This window comes from Bombus pyrosoma, linkage group LG2, assembly GCF_014825855.1.
Source record: "Bombus pyrosoma isolate SC7728 linkage group LG2, ASM1482585v1, whole genome shotgun sequence".
In the NCBI taxonomy this organism is placed as follows: Eukaryota; Metazoa; Arthropoda; class Insecta; order Hymenoptera; family Apidae; genus Bombus; species Bombus pyrosoma.
Window position 1 is genome coordinate 9,024,471 of NC_057771.1, and position 11,690 is coordinate 9,036,160.

Consider the following 11,690-nt stretch of genomic DNA (forward strand, 5'->3'; position numbering starts at 1 on the left):
TTTGGTGAGGAGTTGAACATTTAATTTACTTTGGATTTATTACTTTGACTAGTGAGAAAGCATTCAACGTTATCGTTTAAGCGTTCGACGTTTTCTGTTTAAATGGTAGACATATCGTGATTGTATTCTTAGAATTATAAATTAAATGTGGTAAAGGCAGCACAATGGACAGCTGAAATAACTTCGATGGTTGGTAATTGATTTTCAAATGCGTTTAATTAACCTGTCCAAAGGTACTCGAAGCGAGCTATTGAAATCATTTCTATAAAAATGCAAAACAGGTTTCAATAAGCATAAATAAAATTAACAGCATGTTAAAACTTTTTGCTAATAATTTTCTACAATTTATGCAAAATCTTATCGTGTATTATTATTACGCTTTTCCGTGCATTAATTAATTTTTCGGTTATATGCAAGAATGTCTGATTAAATTTGAATTAAGTAACATATTAATGAATGATCGCATAATACATTATTAATATCCTTCCTTATGCTTTCATTTGCTAAATAATAGATTACACAAATTTTCTAAGGATCGATAATTTCTTTCTAAACCTTCCTTCTAGTCTCTCCTAAAGAAAACACTCACAGTTTGCGTTTCAAGTTTCAAACGACAGAGTATTCGAAAGATTTACCAATTAATTGGCGCATTCACGGGTAAAAGCGAGCACATTCAGGTTCACCGGATCGACAGAGGGGCTTCAGTGGCACAGAAAGTTGGCCTGCTCTGGGGGCAAAAGGCGACCAGGTGGCGACCTCCGTATCTAAGCGGCAAGGCATTCGACCTTTCGCCCCCAACGACGCCAGCGAACCGCGAAATGAAAATTTTATCGGCGCATCGAACCAGCAGACGAAATCTCCCGATATTACTTAATAACGAGCCACGATGGATGAGAACGCCGGACGTTTGCAGCTGCGCGGAGAAATGAAAAGGCCGCCGTGAATTAAGTCCCGATCGTCGTTTCTCTATCCTTCCGTGTGCTTCGATTCAGAAACGTTCGCAACTATATAGAATTTTTCTGATTCGCATTTCAACCATATGGTTGATTCTTAAGCAATTTTTTATTCAGCTTCTATAAAACTAATATTAACGAAATATTGCAATTTACAAATTATAAATTACTTATTGATTTTCTCATAGAATTGAAATAAATTCGATAATAGAAGAAACGAAATGTATGCAAATGACAAACCATCCGATTATATCGTTAGGTTGTCGGAAAAGTGTCTTTCTTTTACAGACACGTGTTTTACAACGATGCATCTTTATACAAACATGAAACCTAATCTATCAAACGTTGTGATCTTTATCTTGATAGAGGAAAATCGTAATTCGATAAAATAATATAAAACGGAAAATGTTGTGCATCCATTACTTCCTTATAAAACGAAAGAAACTTTCCGGACGACCTAATATTTAACATATAACTGTAAAAAAGGGTTTAAAATCTATAATCGAAATTTATCGATACATCGACACGATTAATCGATATTGTAGCTATATTTTGATACCGATACCGTTTAACATCCATATCTTTTCATCCCTCCAGAGATACTATATGATACGAGTTTCTATATTCTCCTTCTTTTCTTTTTGCAAAAACACGAGTAGATAATTATATTTGCCCGTTTCTAAAAGAAACGCGTTATAATTTCCTAAATGGAAGAACAGACACGTTTTGCTTTAATGCATGCTGCAATTACGGCTCTTTCATAACGAGATCACTTCGGCTGTTAACGTTCCGAGAATTATACAGGTGACTCGTATCGCGTTTTTCCCGCTCGTATCTCAAATAATCGGTAGAATACAATTTCGTGGCTGAGCGACGAGCGACAAAACAGGATACGCAAAAACCTGCTCGTTAACATAATTTTCAATCGGACGTATAAATCAGTGACCAACCCCCATTCGCCTGGCCTCATCGCCACCAGACCTTATCGAAATCAATGGGTATTTTGTATTGGAATTGAACGCGTGTTATTTGCCTGCGACTGATAATTTAATTTTGCGGTTTCAGCTACTTTATGTTGCGATTCCTATAACTCGACGCTCGTAAACTTTCTGCTAACTGTCGGGTAATTTCATTATACACGTCGAATCTCTCGTTGAAAAACAAGTAACACGATATCCGATTATTAATATGGTGAAACGCGATTATACAGTTTCACGCAACCGAGTCAAGCTACAACTCCGAAGGGATAGAAGACGCTATGTTATAATAAAATAATATATTCGCTACAGTGGTGGAGACGTCTTGAAGATTTTTTCGAATCAGATTTGTGGTCTTTTCGACGCAACTAAATATTTTCTTACAGATTTTTCACGATAAATGCGTCGTGTTCGTCTCTATAAAAAATATATTAAGGCACTTAGCTTGAAAATTCACCAGTTTAAAAGCTACTTTGCAGAACTTTTCACGGTACAACAGATGTACATAAATTTGAATTTTTTAATTTAAATCGCAATTTAGAGTGACATAAGAATAAATAAAACAGAAGGATTAATAACACGAGTAACAGAATTGGTTAAAGCAATGCCCGAGGCATATGACGGTTGCAAACGAGAAGAAATTTAACGTTGTTCGATGTCGGGAAATCAGCTGATGATCTCTTAAAACATATTTTCCACAAGGTATTTTTGTAATTTCCTAATCATTTCCAAGATTGATCTGATTTCTTGTAAGTTTCGCATACTTATGAACCAGAAGGTATATCTGCTACGTGATTTCGATGGATCGAAATTCGTTACAGGAGCGTATCGTAAATCTGTTTCGCGGTGGTTACGAGTCGAATTGCAATCTCCGCGAAAAATAAAATGTTGCGGTAGACAGAGACGTTCTGTTGCTTTCGATTATAGGAGAACGTCCGCGTTTTTCGTTCGGCCCATAAATCGCACGGGAATTGGTAATTGGCTTCCAATCGAACACGGAACCAACGCCACAGGACCAAACGGATTCCAAATTTATTTTCTTTCCCCACGCTTCTCTGACCAACGTGATTTTCTTTTCTATTTCATATACATATTACGTATTTTGGCGATTCATGGAAAAGCTGCGCTAACAAAATCATGCGAATGAAATTAATCGAAAATATAAATAAACTGTTTGAAAGTACTAAGATCAAAATAACAGGCGAATCATTCGATAGAAATCAACATTCCTTAAGCAAATTGCCAATGATCTTTGAATTGGAAGATTCTTAAGAAACGACAATAAATTTAGAATCAGCAATATCCGAATGAAAATCTCTATATTCATTCGTGGGAATTAAACATTTCTATTTGATGAATAGTCTAAAACTTGTATACAGTTTTGTATATTCTTTGTCAGCGGAATATAAAAGACAGAATAAAGATATAAATAATGTATCAGATGTGTGACACATAGTAGAAAATTGACTCGTTATAAAAAGAAACTGAGAAAACACAAGGATTTTATTTTATTCTCGCGCGAAAGCTTCCTTTGTAAAAGAATTAATTAAAAATTTCGCTCTACACTTTCCGCTTATTTCCTGACAAAGAATAGCCGCTCGTTCTTTGTGCGTTGTAGATACACGAGAAATAAAGAAACTCGCACGAAAGAATCGCACGACGTTCGCCGATGGATACAGAAACGGAGAACGGCGGTTTATGGGTACGCGGTGACGGAAAGAAGCGTCGGCGACATGGTTTATGCAGACGCGTGGAAACGCTGAAAACGCATAAATATGTTGGTGGACGCGAGCAAAGAGAATACGTGCTCGGTGGAAACCAAAAGCGCCACGTTCACGTCACGATTCTCGCATTGCCTCGTCTTCCTGTCTCTTCTTGCCAACTACCTTTCACCATACGATTTACGAAACTTTGACTTTAATTGATGAATTAATCATGTGCCACGATCACGCTTAATCGTTACAATTTTCGTTAGAATTTTGAAAGCAAATTGAAACCGTGTAGCTAACCCGGTAGATATCCACTGCAGTTTCAAGAAATTTTGATAACAAGAGATCATGGCACTATGTCGATAAAAATATTTAGCACTGTTTTACATTGTTATTATTGAGATATGTATAATTTTATGCGCCAGACTAGATTGGCTGCGTAGTAGTGACACACGTATGTGAATATGAGTATGTGGAAGTATGTGTGTCGTCTCGAAAAACAGACGAATGTAACTGTTCCGTTGGCAGTGTGGTGTGGAAGATGGTGAGGCAAAGAGAGTGCTGAGACGCGTGCAAACGTATATCGACGAAAATCCTGGAAATCGTTTATTAAACAAATCTAAAACTATTTTAATATGAATTCTAAGTGTAACCTTGGTGTTCCTTTACTTTTATTTCGGCACAATTCTCAACAGTTACATTCCTTGGAAAGTTAGTGTAACAATCTGATTTAATAATCAACGTGAGTTTCAAAAGAATCAAATATTACCTTGAAAGCTATTATTGAAATTTTGCTAGGAAATATAGTGGTATTATTTTACTTCAAAAATTTCTATAGTATACACTCGATCTTTCACGAGAATCTAGTATAAAATTTGACCGTGTGAAAATGATGCGATGCTAGAAAATATGATAGAATCTATCATTTATCGTAATACAGGAAGATCGGTCCACGTAGAAGCAATATAAACACGTCGGTCGTAAAATACGCGAGTATTCCGTACGTGCTTACGCGGACACCAAAAATGGCCATTTCGTGGCTGGATTCAAAGACCACCGCGTGAGATTGGCCTTATCTACGTGGCCAAGTTTCCAAGGTCGATTTACAGAGGTCGAAGAAGAGGTTACTTTCCTTCGCCGCAACATTCCGCCCATTACGACTCGTAAAACAGTCGAAAGAGATATTAAAAGAATTTACATGAGAAACTGATCGTAATTCTTCGGTATTACAGGCAATAAAGATTTTCGAAATCGAAGCTCCATTCGAACATAAAATCAGACCAGTGACAAATAATCGCACGATATCAAGATCGAGCTAACTATACGAGCGATTTAATCGTCTCTAACACCATCGATGTTCTAGGTATAAACAATGGTACTTATGGGGAAACTTTTTGCAAAGTGACGATACCTTTTTCTATGAACGTTTCTCCGTATGTGAAATCAAAAACTGTAATTACGTAGCAAATGTAGATGTCAATTTATGTTTTTATGAATACAGTTATTGTTATAGAATTATTAAGGTGGTTAAAATAATCAATTTGTAATTTTTGCTAGAGAAATTTACAAAATTGTAGCTGTATATTTTATAGATTTACGATATTGTTTTCCCGGGGTATTTGAATGACTTTTTGCAAAATATATGAACAAAAATATTTCTGCTAGATATATTGTTCTCAATTTTTCATTCTTTTGGTACAAATATCAAACTCGTATTTTGATGGCCTGTAATTCCATTCCTGAAGGGAATTCGTTTCGCCCATTAAATATTATAACAAATATTTTATTTTAGGAATATTACGTATCTTTTCATTTCACGAGTTCTAAACTTTCTGCAAATATTTACAAATTTCCGGAAATACAAAATTAAACCAGAATCTAATTACATATAACATTAATAATAATCCCAAAATTGTACGTTAATCTTTTCGCCAGTTTCAACGTTGCCACTATTTAATTTTCCAGTTATTGTACGAAGAATTATCTGCATTAAATAAATAAACTGTTACGTTCCTATTCACCGCTATAGGTATTTTAACATATTAAAAAGCAATTACTCCGATAACACTATTATAAACAAATATATAGCGCAATAATATCCGGAGCATTGTAATGTTCGAATATTAATAGAAATCGATGTACATTAACGCCCATAAAAGATTCCCAAAGTTTTTTTACGCTTCGCTTCTCAAAAATCTACCTGGAATTCGAATACACGAGAAGCACGTCGAGAAAGTTCGCTCTTTGCATTCTATGCAACGCAGGCTTTTTAAGCGCACGAGGATCTTTTTGGTGACACGTTCGACGTGTAGCCAAGAAAATGCGGTGCTTCGAGTTTATACCAGCGAATTCATCGGTATCGTCCTCGAGCAGCAAGCCAGACAATGGAAACCGTGGAATATTCGTCGCGTTGGAAACAATGGCACGCGTATTTCCCCGACCACTTCAACGAAATACAAAGGTCATAGCGATTCTTCTTTTGCATACCAGCATGACTCCTACTTATTGCATACCTTTCAACACGTCATGAAGAAATAATATTGATAAAGAGAGACGAGAACCTTTGTTCATCCACTATTATGACGTGTGAAGCGATTGAAAAGTAGTCTCGTGAATTCTACAGGTGTGTTTCCGAATCGAATCAATTTCTGTTGATATTTAATGTTCGAATTATGAAACGATATGTACGAGACACTTTGGTGGCGTTCAATTTGCATGTGAATTTAAGTAATTAACGATTCCTTAAGCTTCATATTTTCTGCGAGATCCGTCGATATCCTGACACCATTAATCTCCATCGATCGTTGCCACGTTATTGAAAGATCTATGCTTTCGAATATATACGAAAGATTTACGAAATTCGCGACAAGCTAGTAAACAGAAGAAATAGAAGTATCGAAAGAATCCAAATACATTGCGAGCTGAATGATACGTGGCTAAAAACATTTTTACGAGGCTTCTCCCTCGAGCTAGCTTTCACGTTGGTAGTATGTCAAATTGCGCGCGAAAACTGTCGCGGAAATGCGTCGCAACAGCCTCGTAAATCTCGGGTATCTACGTGTTTCGTGTGTACTCGCATCAAACAGCTCGTAGAATCGTCGGAAACGAGCAGAACGTTCTTCTCTGCTACGTCTCTTGAACTTAATTGAGTCAATTAAATGTCTAATTCTCATAAACCTTCATTACCTTTCGTTTATTCTATGATATCATATTTCACTCTGCATTCCTAAATACACGTGTTTTTCGTGCTATTATTCCTTCATGTTAATACGACGCATTAGTATTATAAGAGTATAATTTCAAATTAAAATGCAGGATTTGTACACGGAAAATGTCATTTTTAACTTAAGCTGTTTAGCTAAAATAATAAAACGTCGTAGAACAATTTATATTTTGTAGTAAAAGTAAGGAGAAATGAAATATTTTACAGCCACTTATATTAATTAGAGATATAGATCAACGGATCGATTCCTACATCGTGTCAGAATGTAACCTGTATGAATTGCAGAATTAACACGACTATGGGATAATCGAATTTGTGAAGTCGATTGGCGAAGTTGAAAGAAATATTGGAAAATATTTAACGACTACGCGACGATTACATTTTTTTCAAATTCCTCGCCAGTGATTTTCTTTTTTTTTTTTCAATGTCGCCGCGAGAATTTTATTAAACTGCAACACGTAAAAGCTATCGTTTTATAAGGGAACACTAGATGCACATTTTTTGTTCTATATTATTTTATTGAATTATGTATGATCCATTTATTCTGCTCCGTAATTCAATAAAATAATATAAAACAACAAGTGCTGTGCATCTACTATTTCCTTCTAAAACGAAAGGAACTTTTCGAACAACCTAATACGTATAACTGTTATCTAAGAAATGGATAATTTACAATACCAGTGTGTTTATGGTTGCGGCGTATAAATTGCGGCATGGTTCGTAAAACTTGAAACGGAGAAAGAAACTACCGTAGCAGGATCGCTGGTAGAACTGTCGGTAAATCAATGTACATGTAGATTAAAGTGTAATGGGGGATGAGTGGTACAAAAAGAAAGGTAAATAGAGCTAGCCAATTTAAAATTCCAGTATTTCAACCGTGAGACCATTACAAACTTCACAGTTCAAAATCTCGTTCGTTAACATAATGTTTTTCCCCAACACGAGAGAAGAACCGATCGTTTCAATTAATTAAGTCTAACAAGGATCTTGCGGTCTTCTATCCCCCCCCCCCCATACGCCGTATGGGATCCGACGATAAAACGGGATCGCGGTAATTAATTGAATGGCTGCTGGCTTGCGGGCACGTTGTAAAATTTATTAGGCCGACCAGCTGAGAAAAAATGTTGCCTTCCCCTCCAAGGAAATTTTTCTCCCGATTAGCCGGCCAGGATTTTATTCCCCGCACTGGATTCGTGCCAGGATTTCGGAAAACCTCGGCCTGTCGTAAAAATACTCGGAGTCGAAGCCGAGCTTGTCCAGTACGAATTTTATCGGGACGACCCACTGACCCATATCCCACGGAATTTCTCTTCTTTATCGAAGATCTACCTCGTAGAGTGAAGCCAACGAAGAGATGGAGCAAAAACATTGGTCGACTGGATGTGATTAATCATCCTCGGAAATCTAACGTGTAACGCGAAGCCTTTCTCTGCGCGAATGTCCACGTCGACAGGCTAAAACGAACGAGAATGTCTCCCCTTAATGCCCCAGCTATGGCTCCGGTTTACGTTCTATTTCCGTTCGCGGTAGTAAAGCGACCAGCACGAATAAAATACGACCGTGCTTTTGCGAATCTGAAAACCGATACCACGTGGTGAACACACGGTAGTCCAACGCGAGGTGGCCTCACGTGTGAAATGGCAAAAATGTGACTCCCTCGAGTCCACTGTGCGTTCTTCTCTCCTTTAAGACTACGTCCACCTCTATTCAGCCATTTCCGTCTCGGTCTTTCGTATACAGCTGGCTTAACGAAAAAGTACTGCTCAAATAAATCCGAAGGATTATCCAGGACGAACGTGTCCTACCTTTGGCTCGATTTCCTTCCCTGTCTACTTTCTTTGTCGCCTCCGCGCGGCAGTAAAGGGACCGCTGTTGTGTCGGCCAGTGGAAACGGTCGACGCTGGTCAGACGCTAATAACAAAGCTCCGTGGAACAGCGGATACCGGTGCTGGAAACCGCAACCACTTCAGCTTCTGTTACCGTCTTCGATTCGTTGGAAATCGTTTCTACGTTATACTTCTTTCCCCTTTGCCTCTTTTCTTTTCTTTTCTTTTTCTGGTTCTTCATTCGCCGTTTTTCGAAACATACTCTGACACACGGTATTTGTCTTAGCCGTCATTCTTCGCGTTTCATCGTTTTCGCGGATCAATCCCATTTCTGCGAACTGATTTTAACTCGGTTCCCACCATGGTGCTCTGTTTTCAATCGCTCGTGATTAATTAATGGGCAGATACTACTTTTACGTCTGAATATAAAGGGATTTCTCTAATTCCTTCTGCCTGTTCCAGCTTCTGTACGGGTTTATTTGTAAAGAATAAATGCGTTCTTTTATTCGCGTCATACGTGTTGCTTAATGTAAGAGACACTAAATAAAATGAAACTCGTAAACGACGAATCTAAATGTTTAACATTTACAGTGGCCTAGATAGATATTTATTTGAATATCTATCACAATCTTATAAAAATTTGCGTAGCATAATTTTATAAAAAAAATATAAAAAATTGTGTAGCATAATGATACTAATTTAGAAGTGTACGATACATATTTCGCGCAAAATTTATCGCCACTCTATACGCGCTATACACGCACAGTGTTCGCAATTTCACGCGTTTCTTCTCTCTATTAACCCGTAAACGAGCTCGCGAGTAAAACAGCAAAAAAAGATGCTACCAACTTGTCTGTCTACAACAGAACAAACTACTAGAAGTTAGAATGATTATGCGTCCCTTTTCGTTCCGCGATGCTCCAAACTTTTTAATTCCGCTTTTGATCTCTTTTACACCTTCCTGCAGCCTGAGTACGGACATTCCTCGTCCACACCACTTTCTACACGTTCACCGACATCCCACAAACTTTTTCTACGCTTCTCAAATACCTTCTAACTACCTTGCCCCTCACGGTTACATTCTCCCTCCACTGCGTTTCAGATTCACGACCAGAATCAGGTCGAAATTAATTATTCCAGCAGAAGCAACGCGCGCGCGTTTCGACATTCATCAACCATGAAAGACACGGCATAACAGAAAGCCTGAAGCGGGGCGGAAACTGCAAAATCAGCGTGAACCGAGGCGCCATACAGTCACTGATTTATCTGTTTACCGAGCTCCTTCTCGCGAGCAAGATTTCACGGATGAACTACGATCGACCCGCGACAAAAATTTCTCCAGGGTACTGGCGCAACTTTTTCAAACTTTGCCAAGTTTTCGCGCGTCGCGAGTTGCGCGAATCCCGATTCTCCGTGGCCTTCTATCTTCCTTCGATTCGACTGCCCTTCGTCCGCGAGATCTTCGATTCCTTGGAGACGAGTAACATTCTGTCTCGAGATTTATCGTTTCGTTGATCGTAACCCAGTTTCAATCGCCCTCTCTCACTTTCTCTCTCTCTCTCTCTCTCTCACTCTCTCATACTCCTTTCTCTTTCTTCTTCTACTCTGAGTCGTTGGAGTTTGCTGAATATCTGTAATGGATCGTATCCGGAACTTCCATTAAGCGCTCTCGCGTACCGCGTTTTGTTCCGCGAAACAAAACTCTCCCTTCGCGAGGAGCATGAGCTTGAGACTACGGTTTTTACTCTCGAACGCTTCCAACTTGAGATCCACCGTTCTGCGGCGATAAGACTCGCTTAGTGCGGGAGTGGAAAGTTTCCCGCGATTTTTTCCCTGCTTTTCTCGATCGGCTATTCCGTGTTTGATATCCGTTTTGCTTTGGATTTTTTCGTCATCGAATATTTATTATCGTGATTTTTATTTTTTATTTTTTTTTTATAAATTTTGGAACATACGGGAAATTTTGTTAGGTATATTGGAATCGATAAAAAATATATGGTCAAAGTATGCATATAGTCTAAATGCTATTGGAAATATTTTCTCTCTCGTTGACACATTTAACATGGTATTGATAGAATGAACGAACAAATCTGTATTTGACAGCCAATATATACACTATCATACTGTTCATTCTTCATTTTATCAGAATAATTTTACGATTTATTTACATCAAGTAGAGAGAAGATTTAACGTGTACTATATTCTAGGTGCAATGTAATCTTACAGACAAACAAAATTTAAGTCCCTCGTGACTGTTAAACGAGGTGTAAGGCTATAAGTTAGAAATTTTGGTAAGAAGCTTAGACGAGATAAGGTGCATTTACAATTAAAACTCTTAGTTGAATTATGGAAAACAGATTGAAATCTTATTCCATTTGTCCTTCTCTCCCCACTTTCCTTACATCTATCTCTATTTTCTCTCTCTCGTCGTTTGCATTTTTTCGTTCTCATTCCAGTTCTCTCCTCTCTCGCCTATCCTCTCTTTCAACTCTTTTCCTTCCAGTCCTTTTTATTCCTTTTTTCCTATCCTTCCTACCGTTTCTTTCATTCCTCCTCCCATCTTTCTCTTTTGTTTTATGTTCAATTCTTATTCCATTTTTCCTGATCTTCCAGTTCTTTGTTCCTCCCCACCTTCTTTCTCCATATATTTCCTTTCCTTCTTCTTCTCGGTTCTTTACTGCCCTTTCTGCTCCTACGCCGAAAATGACATTACAGTGATCGTATCTCACAGGTAAATGGCACAACATCGTGAAAATTCGAAACACGTCGGTTAATCGTATCATGGCCAATGTGGTCATGTGGAAGTCCTTGCCGAGTTGTCGCTATCCCCTGTACCGTAGAATTTTCACGGTGTAGTATGAAAGACTCTCGTGGAAATCGAGACTAGCGTCTGACGAAATTTTCAACGGAGGATAGGAAAAGTTGTCGGCGGTGGTGGACGTTTTAATCGTGCCCGCTGCTCGCCTTCGGCCGTCGGCGTTTTCTATTAAAATTAGCGTACA

The 11,690-nt window shown here is 38.2% G+C and overlaps 1 protein-coding gene across 1 annotated transcript in view; it reads left to right on the forward strand.

The window, feature by feature from the left end:
- LOC122572704 overlaps positions 1-1,270 on the forward strand; it is a 178,676-nt gene extending 177,406 nt beyond the window's left edge. The window contains exon 5 of the mRNA XM_043738034.1: positions 665-1,270. Within this exon, the coding sequence (XP_043593969.1) occupies positions 665-768 (104 nt within the window). The 3' untranslated portion in view covers positions 769-1,270. The remainder of the gene's footprint in view (positions 1-664) is intronic.
- The last annotated feature ends 10,420 nt before the right edge of the window (positions 1,271-11,690 follow it).